The following is a 24,245-nucleotide window of genomic DNA, read 5'->3' as shown; positions in this document are numbered from 1 at the left end:
AGGCTGCCCTGTCTGGACATCTCCATACAGTATCCAGATAAAACCAGTGCTATCACCGAGGGGCAAACTGAGGCATGACATACTCATGGGAGTAAAATGGAGGTCTCCTGGGTGCTGGCTGCATGCCCTCATCCCTGAGTCAGCATGGGTCAGCCCTGGGGGGTCTCTGCCTGTCTGCTGAGTGTTCAGGCTCCTGGGCGGTGAGATGTGCTTACATGGTCTCTACACCTCACACCTGTGCCCTGAAATAGCCCTCGTCCCCCAGGCAGGAGGGGAGACTGACCACACAAGCAGCACAAAGGATGGGGTGACTGCAAAGCACTGTGTCAGTTTTGCAAACCACCACACCAGCACTGCCACAGACGGGTCCACCACTGCCTCCTCCTTACAAATGAGCAAGCCAAAATCCAAACCCTGGCTTCCAGGCTGCTATTCCACAAGGAGGAGGCAGGCTTTAACCTCTGGTCATCTCACAGTTCAGCTTTCCTGATCTGCCCCTAGCGAACAGCATAACTTGGGGAGTGTAACCTTGCCACTAGGGAGCAGAGCCAACAAAACTTTTCCTGGATCATACTCCTTCTCCCACTACCACCAGCAGCTTCTGTGCAGTTCCTTTCCTACCTCCTGCCACTCTGAGATAAGCCACTTGCCAGTGTCAGCGCTCTGGAAATAAGTAAACAGGAGGAGTAATTTGATTTGCACTGATTAAGCTGCTGGTGGAGGTGAAATCTAAAAAACAAAACAAGCACAAACACAAAGTGTTCTCCTCACTAGTATTTCAGTGCAGCAAAACTAAAAATATTTGTGTTTGTAAAAGTTTCCAGCCAAGAGGTGGGTTTTTTTTTCTCTTATGAGCTGTTTGGAAGGAAGGGTGGTGAAAGGCAGGCACTGAGCTGCTCCATACTCTTGGGCTTTCTGCATTGCAGAGAGGTATGGGGAGAGGAAGGAGGCCAGGAGGGCTGGGAAGCTTGAAGGGGTGTCTTTAGGGGATTATTTTATTCATCCACTGGAAAAATTAATCTCCAATAAAAGTTTTAACCACCAAGCAAAGTGCAGAAGTACTTGCTGTTTTACCCACTGAGGCAGAATAGACAGGGGGTGAAAGGGTTAAGCTGGGAGCTGAGGCCTGAAGTGAAGTCTGTCTCCTCTACAATCACCCAGCTTCAAAGGCACAAAAAGGAAGTTTGGGGTCTAAACTCCCACAGACAACAACTAGGGTCAAGCCTGAGAGTGCCATGTGGGCTGCCAAAATCATCCCTCTGTGCTTCCAGATGCCCCTCCACAAGACGGGGAGGGTGATGTGGTCGTGCAGCACGGCATGTGCAGAGGGCTGTTTGGGAGGCACTCAGACATGTGGAACACATAAGAGTCTGAAAAAACAGCAGATCACACCCTTCAGAAAATATCACTCTGTCCCTGGGTCCCCTGTTGTCATTTCTGACTAAACTAGAGTGTGGTGCAGAAGGAATTTGAAACCCTTTTTGAAGCTGCTGGCAGCTGCTCTCCTTGGACGCTCTCCTTCACATCCTCCTCCCTCAAACTCTGCAGGACTGTCCCCTGTGCTTGGATCCATTCCTACTTTGTCCTCTCTGCTACCAAACCTCACCATGCTCAGTTTGTTCACTGCAGCTCTGTTTCCCTTCGATGATTAACTCCAACTGTCCAAACATACAGGACGCTGGGGGAGCTGTTCAAATGCCTGAACGCAGGCATCAAGTGCCATTTTCTGTGCCCTGGGGTCCCCTACCCTGGCTGCTGCCCCAGGAGGGTCTGGTACCACATCTGCCAGCCCCACACAGATGACTTGGATCACTACCAGTGCCTAAAATGACATTAGACACCCATGTTTTGGGCACCTGAGCAGCTTCCTAGATCACTGAATCTTTGTATTTTGTTTCTTTGTTTTTCTGGGCAGGGTGCTGAAGGAGGTAAATCCAGCCTCTTGGGAGGTAGGGTGTGAAATTGACCCCATAACCTGAGTTTGTGTCTTTTTTTTCCCATGGCCCATGTTCTACACTCCGTTTGCTCCACTGATACTATTCTGCAACCTCCCATTCCTCTTGCCCACATTGATGTGAGAGATACCAACCTTCCTATACATAAGGAATACACTATTCAAAACTGTGAATACCCACAAGAAAGAATCTATTTTTCTGTTAGCCAGTCACAAGCCCTCAGGGAGGAACAAAGCCTAAGATCTCCCTTCAGCCAGACCTAATGTCAGCAAGCCGTTCCTTTCACCAGTTGCTGAGCTTACGTAATTTCAAATTGATGTTGTTAATGCAGTGACAGATGCACAAGGTGCCATTAGTAGGTCTTCTTAAATGGAAGCATAATTTTTACCCATCAAGATCCTTTTGCCACACTGGTGCTTGCAGCCTTCGCTGGGGAATAAGAGCCACAGCAGGGAGCTGGTTGTAATTTCAACAGCCTTGTGGAAATGCATCAACAACAGATGTGTGCTGGTTTGGGGCTAGTCTGAGTCAATGCTGCCATGCTCAGGCAGGTTCACCTCTTCCTGTACTGAGGCTGCATCTAGTTTTGGGTTATTTGACTTACGATCATGTTTGATTAATTTGCAGGACTAAACCCAACGTCTGCCGTTGTGGGTGGTACAATTCATATTGTCTTTACTGGAGTTTATTAGGGGTATAATGACAAATGGTACCTCACAGCAGGGACTGGGAGAGCATCTCCCTTAACACACTGCAAATGAGGCTTAGGAGAAAGTCATTTAGTAATAGAAGCTGAGAACAGAGCTCCCCAGCCTTTGAGTAGCTGCCTTCACTCAGAGCTTACAAACAAGGAGACAATTAGTGGTGCTTGCGGTGCACTGAGTTTCTGTGATGTGGTGGTTTGCCCACTGGGATCTTGTCTGAGGTCAGCAGTCCATTTCAGATCATGCAGCACTGGGCAGCTTTCAGATGGGAACAATTTTTGGTAGTGGCCATCATTACAGGCTGCACATGAGATCATTTAATCTTCTGTAGACACTTCAGGAAGTCTCTCTGAGACTGGCTTTAGAGCACAGCTGCACACTCCCACATGCATGTGGAAGGGAAAGGGGCTACTCAAAGAGAAGAAAATAATTACCCTTATTCCCTTCTCCTCTGGGGGAACTATTCCCACCATGGGCTCTGTTCCATCATGTCAATAAAACCGGACTCAACACTAGCACTTGAATTTTCTAGACAGCTTATCAACTCACATATGCTGGAGGGAAAAATTGTTCCCCATTGGACCATGTGTACTGTTTAAAATATGTTGTGGTGGGTGGGGAGGCTATGGTGAAGAAGCAAAGTGCCAGAAATGGCTTTTCTGCAAAGCTGGCAGCTTAGAAAAGGAGCCAGGGGAGAGATCTGAGTGCTGCATGGTGCACTGTGGAGAATTCAGGTGCAAGCTACAGGAATTTTCTCATTGGAATCCCCTTCCAAGAGACAGGCATGCTTGCCAGGTACTAGATGTTTGTGACTAATTATAGAGAGCTGCAGTCAAAGCCCTTCAGATTGCAAGCTTCTTTTGTGAGCACACTTGTAGTCTGCTGGCAGCTCCCTAATTAAGCTGAATCTAGAGGGGAGGAGGCCCAGGGACCTGCAAGCTTTTCAGCCATGTGAGTCTGAAGAAAGTCTTTATCATTTTTACTGACCATGGGGCTGGTGTGGTGGTGTCTGCACACAGCAGGAGGTAGGGTCAACATGAAAGCATCTGAACAATGCCAGAGACTCCTGATAAAGAAGGGAGGGTGTTTTGTGAATGACACACAGGAGTGTTTCTGGCTTGGTCACTCATGTCCTGGGTGACCTGGACTTCACTGAGGTGTTGGGAGCTGAGTCAGTCTGTGCTAGGCACTGGGCTTTGCTCTGTGTTTTTGTGCTTGGGAAGCCTTGTCTGAACACCGATCAGAGGGACCATGCCATACATTTGGAAACCCTTGGCAGCAATGAGGCTTTTGCCGTCTCCTGTGTTGGCCTATGGCTGAAGGACAAGACATACATAGAATACATAGAATACATAGAATAAACAGAGGGTGGCTGAAGGGCAGAACTGGTGGTTGAGACATAGTGCCCTCTGAATTATGTTTCATAGAGAAACATGCCCAAATAGAACATTTTGGAATCATTTTCAAGCTTCTCTATCCTGGGGTTGAGGTACTGGGTCCTTGATATTGTCTTCTGCTTTCTGTGCCAAAAGAGCTGGACTTGGCACTGAACTGGACAGCATGCACTGTGGCTGGATGACCCTGTGGGGACAGTGTGAACTGCTTTGCATTGTGTCTATTAAGAACCAGATATGAATGCCCAGGTATTTGGTGTCTTGTTTTCTTTCCCTTTCCTGTGTGCATGTCTTCACATGAAGGACCTGAGATGGACCAAAAGCAGAATGGGGTTACTCAGTGCTGCATACACTCTCAGGGGTTTCAGATATCAGGCTTGGTGGCTGTTCAGAATGAAATGGTTTGCAGAAGTCTACAGAGGATCTACCAGCAGGATCTACTGCTCTTGTTGTTGACCTAAAGGGGGGTTACAAAGGAGATAGTGAAAGACTTTTCTCAGAGGTCTTCATTAAATGTATACAAGACTATGGACACAGGTTGCTGGGCTGCAGCAAGGGAAATTCTGACTAGATATATAAAAAGACCCTCAAACCCACAGCAATCAGTGAAGGATGACAAACACTAACCTGATCAAACTCTGAAGCGGTCCCTGATTTAATTGAAGTTGGCCCTTTCTTTAATTCTAAGCATCTAACAAATGACCAACTGTAATTGCTGTTGGACTCAGTGACCTGTATGATGTCTCCCAGTTCTTCGAGTCTTGCAGCTTCAGAGATGATTAATGCCTTGCTAAATCAGACTATGCAGAAATGTATAGATTATCACCCAGGCTGAATGCTTTTGAAAGGCTTTTAGGAAAGGCAGGGAAATAATGTGGCACATTTCTAACAGCCCAAAATGAAACCCCTTCCATTGCCTATGCTAGGGGCAAGGGCCAACCCTGGATGACATCCCAGTCCTAAAACTGGTACTAAACAAAGGAACTAACCAATGACAGTATATGCATGAAACTACAAACTCCCAACCCTTGTTTTGCAGTTTAAAGGCAAAACAAATGTAATAAAAAAATTCCTCTTCAGAAATATAATTCACTCTACTGAACAAACCAGTAAGCAAAATTCTAGGGGTTGAGTTATGCAGGAGGTCAGGGGGTAGGTTATGAACAGTCCCTTTTTGGTCTTAACCTCTATGAAAATCACAGCTCCAGCATAGTCAATGGCAGTTTTGTCCCAGTGATTTCAGTGGGACCGTGGTTTCCGGACATGGATTTGTGTTCTGCCTCAAGCCAACCCTGCTGCCATCAATCATACCTCTGTCAAACTAGTTGAGTGAATGAGGAGGGATTTGGTCCATGCAGAGCAGCACCATCTTAGCTTAAACAAATGGGCTCTTGTTTCAGGGGCAGATTTACCAAGAGATTTCTGTGGGTTGTCACCTGTGAATTAGTGTGACCTGTTGCTGAAGGTGCCCCGGGACATGAGATGCGGCTGCACCATAATTTAGCCTTCCATCCTGCCACACTTCCATTAATTCCTGTATTTCTGTTAGTTTGGGGTATTTTTTGTTGTCGTTGTTCATTCAGTTCCAAAACAAAACAAAACAGTGAAAAGGTTTCCTGTGCAATTTGATCTGGGAAACAACCACACCAGTGATCTTCCCAGAGGCTTGCCGTCCTCCTGCCATGGAATGAGAGAGCGACTTGGCTAAGCAGGACTTTCAGAGTCTGTCAGCAATCCCAGCTCACTATCTAATTAATTCTTCCCCTCAGGCTTCAGGACTCTTTTTTTTGCCAAACAGACAAACAATTTCTGGTCCAATTTGAGATCCCTTTTACTGTGTGCTGTTCTCATGGGACCACACCACCCCAACAGATATTTCTGGCTTGACCAAACAGAAATTGTGTCTAGATCTATGTAATCACCACTCTGCATTCATCTCCATTATGAAGAGACAATTCCCTATTAAATTTCAAAATGATTTATTGGCTCAGAGAGGCAGAAAAGCATCAGATCACAGAAGGAAGAACTGGACAAAGCACTATTTGTCTACATAATGCAGCTTGGTATTTGTGTCTGTAACTGTATACAGACTGGGAGATCAGTCTTTGACTTATATACAGCTGAATCCACCTTCCCTGCACATCTACATCTGGTAGATGCTGTTGGATATTACATTGATGTCACATGCTGAATGTGTCCAAATAAATAGGTCGATGGAGAACATTTTTTCCCCCTGATTCTTGTAAGTTAATTTTTCTGCCTTTTATCCTCTGCAAGCAAATCAAAGTGCCTAGATATTTCTGCATTGACGATCTCTCCTTTCTGATGTAATATACTATGTATTAGATAAAGAATGCTAAGCCTATAACCTATGAATAATTTATGCCACCCACCATTCCTGCTACTTTTTTTCATAAGGATCTTGTTGTCTTCTCTAGTAGCATGACTAAAGCACTTCTATATCTTGGGACCAAAACACAGGAACCACCATCCACACCCCACACTGCTACAACCATGAACACACATAGAATCATAGAATTATAGAATGGTTTGGGTTGGAAGGGACCTTTAGGGGTCATCTAGTCCAATCTCCCTGCAGTAAGCAGGGACATCCTCAACGAGATCTGGGTACTCAGAGCCCCATAAAGCTTGACCTTGAGTGTCTCTAGGGATGGGGCCTCTACCACCTCCCTGCGCTACCACCCTAGGAAAGAACTTCTTCTTAATGTCCAATCTAAATTTACCCTTCTCTTGCTTAAAACCTTTGCCCCTTGTCCAAGTGCTACATGGTCCTGTTGTGTGACTAAAAGCACTCCTGTGATGTTGGATGTCCTCATACAGGCTGCCCCCATATGATATGCGGCAATCCCACATACATGGCAATGATCTGTAATGCCTGACCTTCTGAGCCTCCTGCCCATGCCACTGACTTAAAGATGCCTCATATTTGTAGCCACTGAATACCTGGGTCTCTGCCTGGCTTCATCTGGTGATAGAAGTGTTCAGGCCTCTGGAGCAGAGTCCTGATGATCTAAGAGACAGCATTTGAGGAGGGTGGGGCACGTGGGGAGCCTGCTGCCACATTAGAGCCAAGCACAAGTGCTTGAAGAGGTTTCAGTCTCACTCCAGATCTCCACCCTAACTCCAGGGCACTGAGGTCCAATTTGTTTCACTTTGTCCTATCAGAGTGATTGTCTTTGTGCCTTGTTGAAGTTCCTGCTGTGCACTGCAGAATCATGTAAGACTTGGCTGCTGCTTTTATAGACAATTACACTTTGAGACTGGAATATGACAAAGCAGTTAGAGCAAGGGACTACTCCTATATTTAATGGTAGCCATGGGCTTGACATGGCTGGATCAGGGGATGGAATGTCATGCTGTAGCCTTTGTGAGTGTACATTCTTACAGAAAGCCCTGGGGACTCTATGCCTGATAGTATCACCACAGTACACATACACCAAAACACCACAATAATGCTATTTTCTTTATAAAACAGTGGTGCCTTAGATTATAGATTAATGTTTACAAGCATTAGAGTTGATCAAGCTACTTATTTACCTGGATAATGGAAAATGAGGATAACTATTCTATGATTTTAAGAAGCTGTTTTACATAGACAATCTACCTGGTGGTCTGAGATCAGCCCTGTTTGGGAGAAACAGCTGAAGCAAGCTTTTACTAGTTTGTCTGTGAAAGAGAAGAAGTGGTGATAATAACTCAAAATGTTAATTCATCCTTGTTCAACCATGGCAAATTCCATGCAGTCAAATACCTTCCATCTTGTTCCAAGCTATGGAACCCCTTGTCTTGCTCCATAAAGCTACTGTGTAGGTTAATGGCAGTTTCTTTCTGTGTCTGCAGTAAGTTATGCAGCCTGCACCCATACCCAGCTCTTTTAGCTGTGCTGTAGGATACTGATGGTGGGCCAGACAGTGAATGGGATTGGGAGGTTAAAAATTACCACATTTTTGGCTGGGTTTTGCTGAGGTCTGATCCCTTCTCTGGAGCAGTTTCCTTCCCAGCCACATAATTATGCCAGCATGACTGAGGAAAGGGTCTAGGAGAGGGAACAAGCAGTGGTGGCAGGCTTGAATGGGTGAGGAAGGTGGTGAGGGCCACTTCAGCTGCTACTGCTGCCAAAAGCCATGTTCACTGAATGACAGCCCAGTGGCATGTCCAGCCATGTCCCAAAGAAATCCTCAGTGTGAAGAACAAAACCCTGCTTTCTAGCCCAAGTGCTCTGACATACTATCTGGCATAGTGAAGTGCAGCGGTAAGGCACAGAGTTGTAGGTACTGAAAGGGGAAGAGCCTGGTGATGGATGGTAGACACACCAAATCCAATGCAAGCAGCAGCAAAACCAGGTGCTTGTGAGAACATGGTCTCCTGTGTAACAGGTATGGAATAAGACATTTCAGCAGAGGGCTGAAACTATGGCTGCTCTTCATCAGCCACAGTCTCGGTTTTACATTTTGATATGGAAGGAAACTGGGTGAGCAACTTCCTTCTGTGAGAAGAAAGAGCATGGTAGGGATCTTTGCTTTGTATGTCTCACACCTCCAGTGCTCCACATTTCCAAATACAAAACCCAGACTGAATTACTGCACTATAAAATGAGCTGAACCCACTGTGACCTGAAGACTGGTTCAGTTTTCAGCCAAGTCCATAATCCAAAGAGCATGAATGATCAGCAAGGGGAAAAGAAATAAAAGTGCTGACCAGAAGTAGTCAGCAGGTAGTCCTTAACAGTCAGCTAATCCTAGTGAATAATTTATTACAGCAATGCCACTGAGATTCCACTATCTTTTAAGCCAGTATTTCCTGGAAATGTTTTCTGCTCCTCTTGTACCATTTGCAAATTTGAAATCTTTTATCCCTGTCTGCAATGCTATGATATTTGCAAAGGTCCTAAGAAATTATGCCATTCCATGAAGAGCCCACTTATATTGTCTCTGATCTCACTTGATTCTGGATGCTCTAGAGAAAGGGCAGCTCTCTGTGAGTATATCCTGTGGCTCAGTGGCATGCCAGTAAGGAGTATTACACATGCTCTGTGCCTCTGACAACAGAAACCAGCTTTCTGCCAAATCAAACACGCTCCTTGGACATGATGTGTTATCACCTCTCCTGTTCAAAACCAACCAATTAAATGTTAAAACTGTGGACAGAGCATCACACTTTTGGTCCTATCTTCAACCCTTCAAAGCTCATGACCTCTGTTGTATCATGTAGCAAGAAGTTATGCAGTTGAATTGGTCTCCCTGTAAGTGATTTGAATGTCACAGGTTTTTTGCCTTTTTGACTGTCCCCATGTTCTATGATCAGTCAGGATAGAGAAAAATTTGTCAGCTTCCTCTTCCCCATCGTTCACCAGATTCTATCCATTTCACATCAATCCCTGCTTTATGGGTTTTTAAGTTACTGGTCTGTCATTCCTTCACCACAGGAAGCACAAGTTTAACCACTCCATCAGTGCAATTACTGACTTCACAATGCTTCATTATGCCCTAAAGCAGAGAGGATCTCTATTTGTTCTGCAATAAAGCATCTCTTAATTAGGTTATTGCTCCTCCTGTGTAAATACCTCATTTTGCCTCTGGAGTTGGGAAAGTTGACTCTATCTCTTGTTGTTTGGAAAAGGCCAGGTGTTATCACACAGCAATCTTTCACTTTCTGGACACAATTAATGTGCTGAATACTTTGCTCATGCTGTTGACAAGCAGGTGGTTTCTCTCTGATCAGACACTCAAAGCTACTGATTTTACTTGTGCTTGGTATTGCTTGGTGGGATGGGTCCAACCCAGACCATGGTCTTATGTGTTTAAAACAGAAGTCAATCCATTACTGTTGGTTTGGATTCACAACAGTATTAATTAATACAAATTAAATTCTTCTGTAATGAGAATCCATAAAGCATTGTGGAGATGTTATAAAAACGGACAGAGTGTTTTCATAGCATGACTCATTTCATCTCAGAGAAATGCTAAAGCTGGAAAGAAATGACAGAAGCTGATGTTTGGCTATCACAAAGAAAAGTTTGTCAAGCTACAGTTGAGTTTCAGGATGCCTCACATTTTGTCTTGTTTCCAAAACTCTTTAATCCCCTCAGGTTCTCTTCAGTCAACCAGAGAATGCAAACAGTGATAATGTTGTTGAGTCTGAGAAAAAGGTTCACCTTACATTTTGTTGCCACTAGCTTTCTGTGGAAAAAAATGAGATAACACTACATAGAAGTGCTTCTTGCAAAACAACTGAATGCCGCCGCACTCTCCTTTAAGGTTATTTTATTTTAGGTGACAAGTTAAACAATACCTCTGTCTGTTTATTTGCCATATGGAAGTCCTTTGGCTGACTTTGTTAATCATTCATTCTTCAGCTTGGAGTTAAATGTTTACTAATCCTTAAACTGTGTGCACTAGAAGATGCCTTTGGGCTCTTAAGTCAGTGGGAAAACCAGCAGAACAGACATGCCTAGTGCTACTACAACTGCTTGGGCACGCTGGTCTCACAGGTCCAGGCTGTGCTGCTTCTGCTTCATGCACAGGTCTCTGGGGATGGAGTGGAGTTACATCCCTACCTGATGGCTAAAATGAAAAAACACCACTCACAGACAATACAGCCTCATGGGGGCCTGCAGTGCCTTGCTCTGTCTTTCCAATTGCTCTGCATTGCAGGCAAAAGAACAAACCCCAATGACCCTTCTCTGAAAACGGTGGTTTTGGTCACTACATCCTGAGCAGCTTGTGGAGCATGGTACTGGCACATCCTGTCTGAAGATCTGGCCGCAGAGAATTTGGTTTATCATGAATATTGGAGGTGCTGACCCAAGGTGGGTAAAGCCCTGCAAGACAATGACTACTTTTTGTTGTGCTTTTTTTAGAAACCCAAACCTTGATGGACCTTTTCTCTTCACAGGGAAGCCAAGTCTGACACATAAGGAGATGGCTTCTGCCCATCCTGGATATTGTGGGTTGCTGCTGTAAAAATGACACTGGTTCTGCAAGCCACTGCTAAACTTCTGAATGCCTCAGCATGTGTTTGGCAGGACACACTTAAAAATCCATTCTCCTTGTCCAAATGCACTGATGGATTTTGTGGGTATACTGAAACTTGTGCATTTATTTAATATCTAAGAATGAACAGCTGTCAGATCGTAACTGATACAGCCCAGATCCAAGTTTGAAAAGGCAACATTCATGAGGAAGCCTTTAGCAGGGCTTCCTGAATCTGTAAGCTAGCCCCTGAACTTTCAGGAGAGAGCAGAAAGGAGAACGGTAAGGCTCAGAGTGATGGTTTTGAGTAGCTTCAGGGCTCCCATAGAATTCAAGCATAGGCAGGAAGGAACATAAAAATAGAAGCATGGAGTCAAATCAGGCTCTGCAGCCCAGCTGCATTCCAGTTTAATAGCCCTGCATTCCCATCTGAACCACCTTGGACTAGGTGCCAGATACCCATCTCAGCCACATTCCCAGTGATGCTGGAGGACTTATGCCTGAGTAGTAATAGCACAAGCATGATCAGATTCTGGCCCTGCATTGGCCTCAATCCTGCTTTCCAGATGCACCCAGCTTGCTGACAAATCTAGTTAGTTTTTTAGAGACACATGGCTGATTTACTCCAGCAATTTAATAACAACGTGGGTTTGACTGACTGCTAATGGGATGGCCTGAGATAGGTTCAACTGCTTAGTGTGGGTTACAGTTTTACTTGCAAAGACAATAAGCATGGAAATCTATCTAGGATGACATAATAGAAAACCATTTAAATCTCCCTTATAAGACAAGCAAGTTTTCTACATGCATTTAATATGTATGTCTCGTTTTTGGCTGGTTTCTTGATACAATTTTCTGCTTGTGTTTCTTCCAGGGAGATTTATTTTTCCATTGCAATTTTTCAGTTTGTTTCTGGCATTGGCAATGTTGCAGGAAGAAAATAATAAAGATCAGAAGAGACACAATTTCTTTCCACCTGCCCCCACTAATTTTACCTTGCAGAAAGTTCAGTAAGGTTTACCCCTCTGCCTTTGCACAGCAAAGATTTAAACCAGCCCATGCGGGTATAGTGAAATGAATCTGGGAGCAGGAAAGCTCCCAGATACCAGGATTATCAAGGGCAATTTTACAATCTAATTAGTGGAGAATTAAACATTGCACCTTGCTGAGGCAGTTGAGCTGCTCTCGCCAGAGGGGTTTTACCACCTGTGTAGGGTAAGAAGTCTTTTTACTTGCTCTACAGAGGGTAAAAGCACTCGATGGAGAAATAATGAAACCTCAGCCACTCTATCCAAGCCCTGTTTATGATTTAGGCTGTGTATTTTGGAACAGCCCTACTAACAGATGGGGGTTGCAAGCATCCTGTAACAGAGAAATTATCATCTAGGCTGTCCTTTCACTACTTTGGTCTCTGGATTATAGCAGTGGACAAATTCTAACCTGGAAATTCCTGCTCTCCCTTCCCACCCAAGCTTCCCTCCCAGATCTGTGACCAGTTCTGTTAAGCCACAGAAGTTCTCAGTGATTTGTACATAAGGCAGCAGCACTGGTTTGGGTCTCCTGGATTTCATACAAAGCAAACCAGTAAGAGAAAATTTGCACCCTATTTTAAGGTTACACTTGCAGAAAAAGGGTAGGAGATGCCTACAGCCTCTGATTTGAGGGGTAAATTAGTGGAAAGAGATAAAGGCTGCCCAAGATGTTATCAAACTCTAAAACCAGTGCTACAGAGAAGATCACCCTGTGTGGCTGAGAAAACAGAAGTTGAGAAAGGAGGCTTGACTATTCTAGTGAAAACATCTGTCTCCTCTCTCAGAGTACCTGACCTATTTTCTGCTTTCTTCTGCTGCTCTCCACCAACCCTCTTATCCCATCAGGACTGATAGAAATTGCTATAGCCTGTGAATGGATGAATGCTGTCATGGTAGGACATTCTTTTTTATTCTGAAGGCATCTTTTAAGGATCTCTTCCCTGGAGGGTTGGCACTAATGCAGGTATGTGGGTGCAAACACCTAGCCTAGACGTGTTTTAAGCTGTCATGTGTGAATATGGCTTGCCCTGTAGGTAATGATTGATCCCAAATACTGGAGGGCACAGATGCTCTGTGAAGACCTCCTTACTGTCCTCATCCTTTCCTTCAATTAACAAAACCTCCCATTAATGGCCTTCAGTGAATAAAAGTTCATCAAGGCACCCATTGTCTCCTACTGCCTCCTGCTGCTGCTGTTTTGTACCATAACCTTAAATCTGGCTTATTTTAATAGAAGATGCTATCCGTGAGCACCAGGCAGTGTGCAGCTTGAACGTGACCAGAAGAGATGAAAGAAAGGAAAAGGGAACCTTGGCACAGAGAAAATGCAAGGAGAAATGCAGTGCACAAATTCAGCATTGAAGCATTTGCATCCACAGAAGAGCTGCCTGGTTGATCCAAATCATCCTGTTCTGCAGCCTGCAAACAAGCCCAATACCTTGCCTCCTGATATCTCCAAAGGTTTGCAGTACAAGTGTTGCTGCTATCAGACTGTATGCCCACCTGCAGGACGTGCTCAGAGGTGAGCTTTTTTATATTAGATGGCATCCTAGGTAGGAAAATCAGAACACATGGTTCTGCCTAGTAGGATGAGCTCAGGGGATCAAAACATTCTTCCACCCAAATGAACAGGATGTTCCTTAGCTGGATTTTTCAAGGATTTGAAATGACTTGAAAGGACTGAGACAAATCCTGATTTTCAGATGCACTGAAAGCCTCACTGCAAATACAAATAAAGAGACCAGCATGGCTAGTCGTCACTGACCAAGCTCAAGGCTCATGATCAGATCTGTGCATGCCATGCCTCAATTTGTGAAATGTTTCAAAGTTAGGTTCTTATTCAAATCAGTCACTTGGCACAAACTTCTTTTTTTTTTCCCCAGGCATGTGATGAAAGTTATCTTTCCCTGCCAGCTTGACAGTTAGTGAAACTGCTGCTTGTCAAATGTAATGCTGCTGTCAGGAAAACCATGCTGCTTTTTTTTTTTTTTTTTTTAAATAAATGGAAGAAGTTTCCCTATTTCTTTTTCCCTGCCTCTCTCAGACCATTTATGGCCTGACAATACACTATCATGGGTTGGTTGAGCATGCTCAACCTGTGCCATAGCCAGTGGATGGAAGCACACAGCAGTCCTGCATTTCCCATATATGTCTTATGAACCATGCGTAAAGGAAGCATAAATTGCAAGATTAAGTGCTGCTTATTTCTCCCCCATGCCACAACACTTAATACATTAAAAGATACTTCTGTCCATTAATTTTTGCAGACATTCAGACAAGTTTGAGAGAAAATCAACATCCTTCAAAATCCCATGGATCAATGCCAGCATTTAGCACATATCACGCCCTCAAATCAAGCTATAACATGCTTGGCAAGCCCAGTCCTTGATAGGAAAGTAAACACTTTACCTTTCTTGGTTTCACTTTGTCATGGTAGTCATATTGAAAAATCCCCTTGTAGCTAAGTCCTAACCACCAAGGAATTCCCTGTTTGTCCTGGAAGAGAAAACAGAAGGAATGATATTAAATGAGATGGGGAAATGATGGAGATTTTCCAGGTTGTTATTCAAAGTGAAGATTTGTCCCTAAGTAATACCTGTTAATGTCCAGGGTGCTGCTAAATTTACCTCTGCTGAATTTTGTCAAGTCACAAAGCTCTGTGGTGTTTAGGAGAGATCTGCTTCGCTTTTGGCCATGACATAAAACCATTTTAAATGCATCACCATGTGATCAAGTTACTCAAAATGCTGTCAGGGAAGGTGAGGAGGTTTGACATGGGTCCCTTTTGCAGGGGTGAATCCTCTTTCTCTTCCTTGTAAATTATTCAGTCTGAACACTCAGAGATTGGAGAGGAAGGAAATCGAATCACCCAGCTGACTTGAATTATGTGCAGAGATTTTAGCATTAATCTTGGAAATGCAGCAGCAATGGGATCTGAGAGCTACCAAGTGATAAGGTCTGGCAGGCTCAGACCCAAATGCTTTCTGTCTGAGTGTGCAATAAAATGGCCTTATGGAGTAATGGCTGATATCTGATACTGGCCTCTTTGCAATTTACTGGAGACCTCAATGAAATTATATCTGTTCTGTTAATGTGATAGAAGATGGCAGGGTAAACCAAAACCCAACCCCCCAATCGGGCTGAAGCAAACCCTGTTATGTTCAGTATTTGCTGCCTTGCTGCTGCTCATCAGTACGTATTGATCATGGGAAGTTCACTTTGGTAGTTCTCCAGTGTTCACAGGCTTGAAGACCCAGCCCAATCCACCAGATCTTTCTTGATCTTGAGTAGTCCAAGAGATCTGGATTCAAATGGTGCTGGAGGCGTCCTGACCTCAGCCAAAAGATGAGGCTAATGTTTTTGGCAAAATGCCACACATTAGCAGGAACAGACTAGAATCACCTCTCCTTGAGACAGGTTCTGTCAGATACTTGTGTTTTTATGGTACCCCATGTGTGCAAGACATTACACATGTATGATCTGTGCAGAGAGATAACGATGAAACACATCAAAACTTCAGGAGTGATAAATGAGGGAATATACTCTGGGGAGTGCAGACCTATCTTTCTTTATGTTTATTGATTTCTCTACTTTAAAAAAATAACAACTCCATTCAGCTAGTTAGGCAAGGAAGTAATAATAATAATAGGAGAGTGGAAGATTTGGTGACAAAAGACAAAAGGAACAAGGGATTTTGTGAATGCCTGCATGAAATCCACATAATTAGAAGGGAAGAGCTGTCTGCGGAGGGCAATGTGTTATCTGTAGAGTATTTGACAATGATTTGGCATAAAATAGGTAGATCTGTATTCATCTAACTACATCTCTGCAGTCTGGAGGTCATGGCTGGCCCTAGTTAGTTGCTGACTGGGAGCAGTCTGATCTCCAGAGCTTGCTGCAGCTTGTGGGCTGAACATCTCCAGCACAATAGGACTGCAAGAGCCTTATCAACACGAGCAGGATTTTCCTCTTTGGAGCTGTGTTTACCAAACATTCACTACAGAGTCAAAATAAATTTATTCTTCTACAGGAAGTGAAACCAGACTTTAGTAGCAGTGTATTGTATTCTGGAATCAGGATGGTTATTTGTCCCTCTCTTCCTCTCTCCCTCCCTCCCTCTCTCCCTCCCTCCCTCCCTCTCCAAAAACAGTTTAATTCAAGAACTGAGCCTTTTTTGCAGCACATACCTTTACTGCATAATAATGCACTCCATATGTTGGGAGGGATTCTACAATGCTCATGTAACTGCAAAATAACACATAAAAGAATGACAAGTCTTGGAAGCTGATAGGATGATCTGAGAAAAAGGCATTAATTATTAAATAATTAAGTACATGAGTACTTAAAAATAAATCATTTGATGAGATGGAAGACATAGTTACATATTGTATTTACAGTCCAGTATAAACACTTCCTGATAAACAATGGTCACCAAAAGTTCACTTACTTCACAATTGCTTGACCTCTTGTCTGACCATTTAGTTTCTTGTAATGTTCAATGACTCGATCCTCACTGGAAAGGAAGATATTTTATGTTATGGCAGTACCATGACTAAGAATCTTGTCAGAAGGTGAAGAGATAATTCTGTTAACACAGCTACTGTCTGAGGGAATCAAAAGATGTCAATGAAAAGTGTTAGATAAGGGGATTTGATGGAGCCCAGGGTAAACAAGGCAGACTCACAGACTAAGAATAAAAATTAATTTCCTGGAGCTGGCTTTCTGGAATCATCTTTTCTTACTCACAAACATGGTATCTATGTATGCAGATTTTTTTCCTCTCTGCATTACTTTCCTACAAATGATTCCCATGATATTTACAATGTGTGAAAAATAGATGTGTGTGAAGCTGCTCAATCTCTGCTTTGCCCTAGCTGGTGCAGCTTCTTTCCAACCCTACCAAGTTCTCCGAAAGCTAGAGAAGGTTTCAGAAACTGACGACCTGTAATAGCCCAAGCCTCACAGATTAGTCCTCACTGCAACTGCACAAAATCATGTACAGGTGCACATGTAGAAGTACTCTGAAGAAATCTCTCTCAGCAAGGAGATAAAGTCCTAGTGCACACAGAGGCAATGTCTATAGCAACACATTGAACTGTGGCACACTCAGACTTAGTTCCCTTTGCTGTTAAAGTTCTGATGTGCCTTTGCAGACTTTTGGGTTATGATGACTTTATTCCCCCAGGCAATTCCTGGCTGTGCCCTGGGAGTTAGCATGGGCCAGGGCCTATTCCCAACATTGCTGTGGAGACTGAAAGAATTTCACAGTATAGATGGATGCTCTTCTATACCAGTGGGCCTCTGTGTCACAGAACAGTTCTAGGTGTGTTTGGTACATGCATGCTTGGACATTCATCTATACAGACTAGACATTCAGCATGCAAGAGCAGATCAGAATGATGCCAATGACAGACTGAGAGATGTTTGTGATTTCACTTTTAAACAGAACCAGAGCTATTAGATACATACGAACAGCTGTGCTACCAAGGTTGTAGCATGGCAAAGTATAGGATGAGCATCTCCTTTCAAAGGTTCACAGCACTCTCCTGTGATTTCAGTAGGACTCTTCTCAATCTACAGCCACACAAATCATTACAGCCTCCACACCTGATACTTTCAGACTGGTCTGACTTTGGTTCTTCTCTAACTTCTAGCAATGCAGTGCCTGCAGGACCAGCTCTGTTACATTTGCATGACAGAATATTCAAGTCCTCAGGTTTAACCCCACTCTCTTGCTCTTTATGTTGCAACACCAAGGATAAGGAATCTGTTGAGTCCTCTCAAGATGCTGTACAGACCGTTAGTCCAAAAGGAAGGAAACCTAAACCACTTTCATGCCACCTTTGTGTACTCCCCACCTAGCACTGTAGCTTCCAGTAGTACCAAGTGTCTATCTAATGCAAATATGCTACCTGTGGGTTTAGGCACATGTGAACTGGCACTGCTCCCTTCATGCATGTCTTAGGTCCAGCTGGGGCCCCTAATGGGGTCTTTAATGGGAGCCACACTGTTGCCCACCATGTGGTAATCCTTCCCCAGGCAGAACTGAATCTGGGTTTATTGCTAGGCAGTGTGAAGGAGCACAGCAGTGTGGGATGGTTTGGTAGATGACCTCAGCACAACTGCTCAGAGATGCCCATGGGGACAACCCTGGTGCCTTCTCCAAATGCATCCTTTTGCTGGAGAGGTCTGTGTGGATCTATAATCTCTTTTAGAAAGAAATTTCTCTGCCTCTGCTGGGCACAGCCTTTGTAATACCCTCAGTCATGTCACAGGCCGAGGCCACACAGAGCCTGCTGTGACATCACACACAGGATATTCTATTGTGTGACAAACTGCACTGTGACATGCTAAACAAGAGGTGCTAGGCCCAGATGGGGCTTGAGGTCTGGCACAGGGGAGCTGAGGACTGTGCATCCATCCCTGGTAATGCAGGAAGAGGACCAGAAAGTGTATATGGCAGAGATCAATTCAACGTAGATGGTCTGTTGTGTTGTCCTCAGGGCCAGCTGTTCCTCACAAGCCTGTAACTTGTCTGGGAGTTTTTCTTACTCACCAGCTGATTTCCCCAAAGGTCACTTGAGAAAATAAAAGGACTGCTCTTAGGGCAAGGAGGAAGGATGCACCACCAGCATGCCACAGCGGGTGCAGGGTGCTGGTTGAGTCAGTGACAAATTACATGAGTAAAGCAATGGTCCAACTCTCCCATCAAATCCTTCCGAGTAATTTCAATGCTTAGAAAATTATCTGAGAGCTATAAATTCAAGAGCTATGAAACCATAGTCAGCCCACTGATCCAAGCAAGTACCGACGAAATTATGGGTATGCACATGAAGGCAGAGCCTGGGGTCTTCTGCCATGATTATCATAAACAGGATTACCTTTGGTGTAGTAACCAAATTATGTCAGAGTTCAGTATTGGACGACCTCCAAAAAATATCATTCTTAATAAAAAAGACAGAGAGGGCTTACAGCCCTTTGAAATTACCTCTTAAAACCATGATTACATGTGGATGCAATTCGTCTCTGTCTCAGACAGGAACAAATCAGGAGTGACTTGTCAGAAAACAATGGAGTGTCTCCAGTGGAAAATGCTCTTAGCTTTGGTTTCCACTCTCTACAGTTTATTGTAGAGATCAGCTTCTCATATTGATACCATTCCAGTAAAGATGTGCCTACAGGATGATTACCTGATGTGATTCTGGATGTGCTCTGCTTTCGTACAATGATTACTATAAATTTATGGACATGTTCCTGGGCTATAATCCTTAGGTGGGGAAGCCAATCAATGGCCCACTCCCTTCAAAAGGACAGATCAGATGTCAGGGAGCCTTCCTGAACATGGGATGAATAAAGTTATGTTCTCAACCCGTACTCAAAATATTCTACCCAACTGTCCTTAACAAATGCAGACAACACTCTCTATGCCTCTGTTGTAGGACAATGATGATCTTACTTTCCTTTCCACCTATCTATAAGAAAGGAAGAAAGGAGGATTTGGGAAACTATAGACCTGACAATCTGACCTTGGTACCAGGCAACAGCATGGAGCAGGTCATCTCGAGTGCTATTACACACCATATAGAGGACAACCAGGGGATCAGGCTCGGTCAGCATGGGTTTATGAAGGGCAGGTCCTGCCTGACCAACCTGATCTCCCTCTATGACAGGATGACCTGACTATTGGATGAGAGAAAGGCTGTGAATATTTTCTACCTAGACTTTCAAAAAGCCTTTGACACTATTCCCCACAGAATTCTCATGGACAAACTGGCTGCTTGTGGCTTGGATGAGCACACACGCTGCTGGATAAAGCAATGGCTGGACAGCCAGGCCCAAAGAGTGGTGGTCAATGGAGTTAAATCCAGCTAGTGGCTGGTCACAAGCAGTGTTCCTCAAGGCTCAGTGTTAGGATCACTTCTGTTTAACGTCTTTATTGATGATCTTAATGAAGACATAAAGTTTAATATGAGTAAATTCACAGATGACACCAAATTAGGTGGGAGTGTTGATCTGCATGAGGGTAGGGAGGCTCTACAGAGCGACTTGGATATATTGGCTCAATGGGCCAACGTTAACAGGATGAGCTTCAACAAGGCCAAATGCCAGGTCCTGTATTTGGGTCACAACAACCCCATGCAATGCTGCAAGCTTGGGGAAGTGTGGCTGGAAAACTGTCTGGCAGAAAGGGACCTGGGGGTTCTAATCAATAAGGAGCTGAATATGAACCAGCAGTGTGGCCAGGTGGCCAAGAAAGCCAATGGCATCCTGACTTGTATTAGAAATGCTAGGTCTGGCAGGAGTAGGGAGGAGATTGTCCTCTTGTACTCAGCTCTGGTGAGGCCACACCTTGAGTATTGTCTCCTCAATACAGGAGAGATGTGGAGGCGCTGGAGTGAGTGCAGAGGAGGGCAATGAAGATGGTGAAGGACCTGGAGAATAAATCTTATGAAGAGTGAGTGAAGGAGCTGGGGTTGTTTAGTTTGAAAAGAGGAGGCTGAAGGGGAGACCTCATTGCTGTCTACAGCTATGTCTGAAAGGACATTGTAGAGAGGCTGGTGCTGGTCTCTTTTCACAGGTAATTAGTGATAGAACAAGAGGGAATGGCCTCAAGCTGTGATTGTGTAGGAAAAATGTGTTCATGGAGAGTGGTCAAGCACTGGAATGGGCTGCCCAAGGGAGCTGGTTGAGTCACAAACCCTGGACATATTTAAAGTTTTAGATGTGGTGCTTCAAGATATGGTTTAGGGATGAACTTTCTAGAGTAGGGTGACCCTGAGGATCTTTTGAACCAGAATGTTTCAGTGATTCTGTGATTCTGTAATTGTGCAAAGATTTGAAGTCTACAGATGTTATGCCAGAGAAGTATCACCCTTGCTTCTACTTTTGGACAAAAATTGTAAAGCCTAAATGATCAGTTGAGCCATTAATATTTGAAAGTGAGATTTGTTGCCTTTCACCTTTCTGCAGCACTGGGCTAGTCACACTTTGGGAAAAGATACAGACACTCCAGAGCACAATTCATCCCAACAGCAAAGGAAGCTCAGGGCACCTAGTTCAAATTGAGATGTCTACACTGAAGAAATGTTTCTGGTCAAATGGATCCTACCCCAGCTGTGTGACAGACCTTCTTCTAACAGCTCTTTGAACTTCCTTTTCATTCCCTGCACAGGAAGGATCATCCAGCACAGGGGTCATTTTCTGCTTCCAGTTTTGGGATAGAGGGGTAATGTGCCAAGGAAAACAAGCAAAATCATTCACAGGTCAGATGGAGGATTAGCAGAGCTTATAAGCATTCTCCCTTTTCCTTTCAGCTGTTCATCTCTGAGCAGCTGCCATCCTGCTATTGACAGCTGGGAGAGTGCTGGGACACTGCCTGGGCCACCATCTGACATCTCCACTCCCCCTGCTTTGACTTGTTGCTGTGTCAGTGACACAGAAACTCATTCATAATGCAGGGCTGACAGAGGATGCTTAACTACTGTGGAGACAGAGAGGCTGCCGAAGCACTGCTGTCTGTTTGCCAGATCATAAACCATTCCCCTCAAAGATGCAAAAAATTAGTACATGGATGATATCCTGCAGCAGACAACTCTGATAAAGATCTTTAGAATAATCAAGAAATTCCTACTGTCCCAGCAGCTTACAGAACTGCAGACCAGACAACCTGCAAGCAAATGCAAGGCCAGAGTTCCCCATCATCAGATTCAGATTTCAAAGGTAATTGTTTCCCCGCTCTCTTCCCAGCACATGGAGCTGTTTTAAATAGCAGTCCACTCATTGCTGTGCCTGACTACTGGGGTTTTTTTTAATCTTTGTCCATCTTGATTATAGTTTTGAACTCACTAACATCTTTATTTGCAGTCATATAATGTCCCCCTGAAGCCAACAGAGCATCTTTTGGGCCAAGAGGGCCATGAGCAGGATCAGAGCCTCAGGTCTGTGTTGTATGAGAGAAACTAAACAGCAATTTTCAGCTGATATATTTGGAGGTGAATTTTCTGTCAGTGCTGATGCTTTAGGCTGTGAAAAATAAGCTTGCACTCAATGTTTGTTGGAACCTAGGAGAAGCCTTTCTTCCCTCTGGCCTGTTGAAAATCCCACTCTAGCACCTACTTCTGTGCTGCTACATCTCCTCCTCTTGCCATCATATTGGCAACCTAGTACTTGCCTGGCTATCTGGAGAGGCTCTGAATTGGGATAAAATGCAATTACAATGTCTGGAAAGGAGTGCTGTGATGTAACACATGTTCTCTCCTGTCTAAGTGTGATTAGTTTTGTGTCTAATATAATAAATACTGGCAGTTGGTTCCATGCATGGACAAGAGAAATCAAAGCTCAGGGCTCCAGTTCCTGGACTGTGTGGGAGGAGCAGAAGCTCAGCTTTCATTTAAAAGAAAAAATAGCAGTAATTCATGATGCTTCACCAGTAATCCATTATGCTAAGAGATGCTTGAGAACAAGATGTGCAACTCATTCTTGTTAGTCTGTAGTGAGCTGGAAACAAAAACTTGATGAATAGAATAGAATAGAATAGAATAGAATAGAATAGAATAGAATAGAATAGAATAGAATGGAATGGAATGGAATGGAATAGAATAGACCAGGTTGGAAGAGACCTTCAAGATCATCGTGTCCAACCTATCATCCAACACCACCTAATCAACTAAACCATGCAACCAAGCATCCTGTCAAGCCTCGCCCTGAACACCCCCAGTGATGGCGACCCCACCACCTCCTCAGGCAGCCCATTCCAGTGGGCAATCACTCTCTCTGTGTAAAACTTCCTCCTAACCCCCAGCCTAAACCTCCCCTGGCGCAGCCTGAGACTGTGTCCTCTTGTTCTGGTACTGGTTGCCTGGGAGAAGAGACTAACCTCGGCCTGACTACAACCCCCCTTCAGGTAGTGGTAGAGAGCAATAAGGTCACCCCTGAGTCTCCTCTTCTCCAGGCTAAGTATGACATAAACACCAGAACTTTCATCTTTGTTGTGATGTCTACAACCCCCTGAGAAGAGGTTACAGTGAATGTTTGCTATGTTTGATAGGAGCAACAGGTGACAGGAGCAACAGGTGATGCTTTTCATGGTGTGTGATGGAAATAATGTATTATTTCATGCAAATCTATCATAATATCTTGCTGAAAGTATCACAGTATTTACCTTATCACTTAGTTTACCAACTCTTAGTCCATTTCAGCCTATACAATGTAGCAGAGAGTTATTTTGTCTGTTTGTGTTTTACAGACTAAGAAGAGCAATTATCTATTCACCCCCAATGTTTTAGATGTTTCCTTTTGGAATTGGACATTTCCCTGTTACTGTTTTGTGCTAATTCTGGAGAGCTGCAGCATAAAACTGACTGCACACAGGAAAAACAGGGTGAAATTTGTATCCAGCATGTAATTGGGATGATTCTGCATGAGATGCCAAAGTGTCAGAAAAAGCAGTTTTTAAAATCCGCCCTCTTAGATAAGTGAAGTTGAGCTGCACCTCAGAGGCTTTTTGTCTAATTGCCCAGTGGCCTCTTGAGATTATTCTGGGTTTCAGAAGGTGTTTGAGAAAAAGCCACCATTAAAAAATAATGAACTACTTATATATAAGAGGTCGCTGAGACCTGGTTCCTGAAGTAAAATCACAAGGGAGTCACAGGACTGTAGCCACTGAATTTATTCCCCTAATAGCCACAACCAGTATCCCACCCTGTGACATGCTGTCTGTCACATGAGAACTCCTGCAAAATTAGTCACAGCTGCACAGAGCACTGAACCTTGTGCATAACTGTAAGTATTTGCATTCTGAGCATGAGGCTTTTACATGGCTCTTCTTGCTTCAGGTGACTAAATGTGGTCCATGTTGCTGCTGAGGGGTCAGATTTGCCTTCCCTGTTCATGGCTAGTTGTTCCCACCACTCCTCTTGTGGTGGCTTGTAACTTGAGTTACCAGTCTGTCAGTCAGCCCAGGCCACCTACTTGGCTGGAAGTACACTTCTTATGAATGTGTGGATTAATTTGTGCAAAAACGAAGAAAATGTCCAAAACAGAGACCATTCTGCTTGCAGTGAAGCCTACATTAATTATATTTTCAGAAACACCATGAGACTGCAGTGATCCACAGCTTTTGCACTAGTGTTTCTAACCTCACCTTGGGACTCTGAATCTCTCCTGATGT

At 44.0% G+C, this 24,245-nt stretch overlaps 1 protein-coding gene across 1 annotated transcript in view; it reads right to left on the bottom strand.

Annotated features, from left to right (window-relative positions):
- FRMD4A (FERM domain containing 4A) overlaps nucleotides 1-24,245 on the bottom strand; it is a 217,830-nt gene that overhangs the window by 38,482 nt on the left and 155,103 nt on the right. The window contains exons 9-11 of the mRNA XM_009900274.2: nucleotides 16,524-16,589; nucleotides 16,264-16,321; nucleotides 14,486-14,572 (exon numbers count right to left, since the gene is read on the bottom strand). Coding sequence (XP_009898576.2) covers nucleotides 14,486-14,572; nucleotides 16,264-16,321; nucleotides 16,524-16,589 — 211 coding nt within the window. The remainder of the gene's footprint in view (nucleotides 1-14,485; nucleotides 14,573-16,263; nucleotides 16,322-16,523; nucleotides 16,590-24,245) is intronic.

Source organism: Dryobates pubescens, chromosome Z, assembly GCF_014839835.1.
Source record: "Dryobates pubescens isolate bDryPub1 chromosome Z, bDryPub1.pri, whole genome shotgun sequence".
NCBI classification, from domain to species: domain Eukaryota; kingdom Metazoa; phylum Chordata; class Aves; order Piciformes; family Picidae; genus Dryobates; species Dryobates pubescens.
Note: the sequence above shows the minus strand (reverse complement) of the source record. Positions and strands in the feature narration are given on the sequence as shown.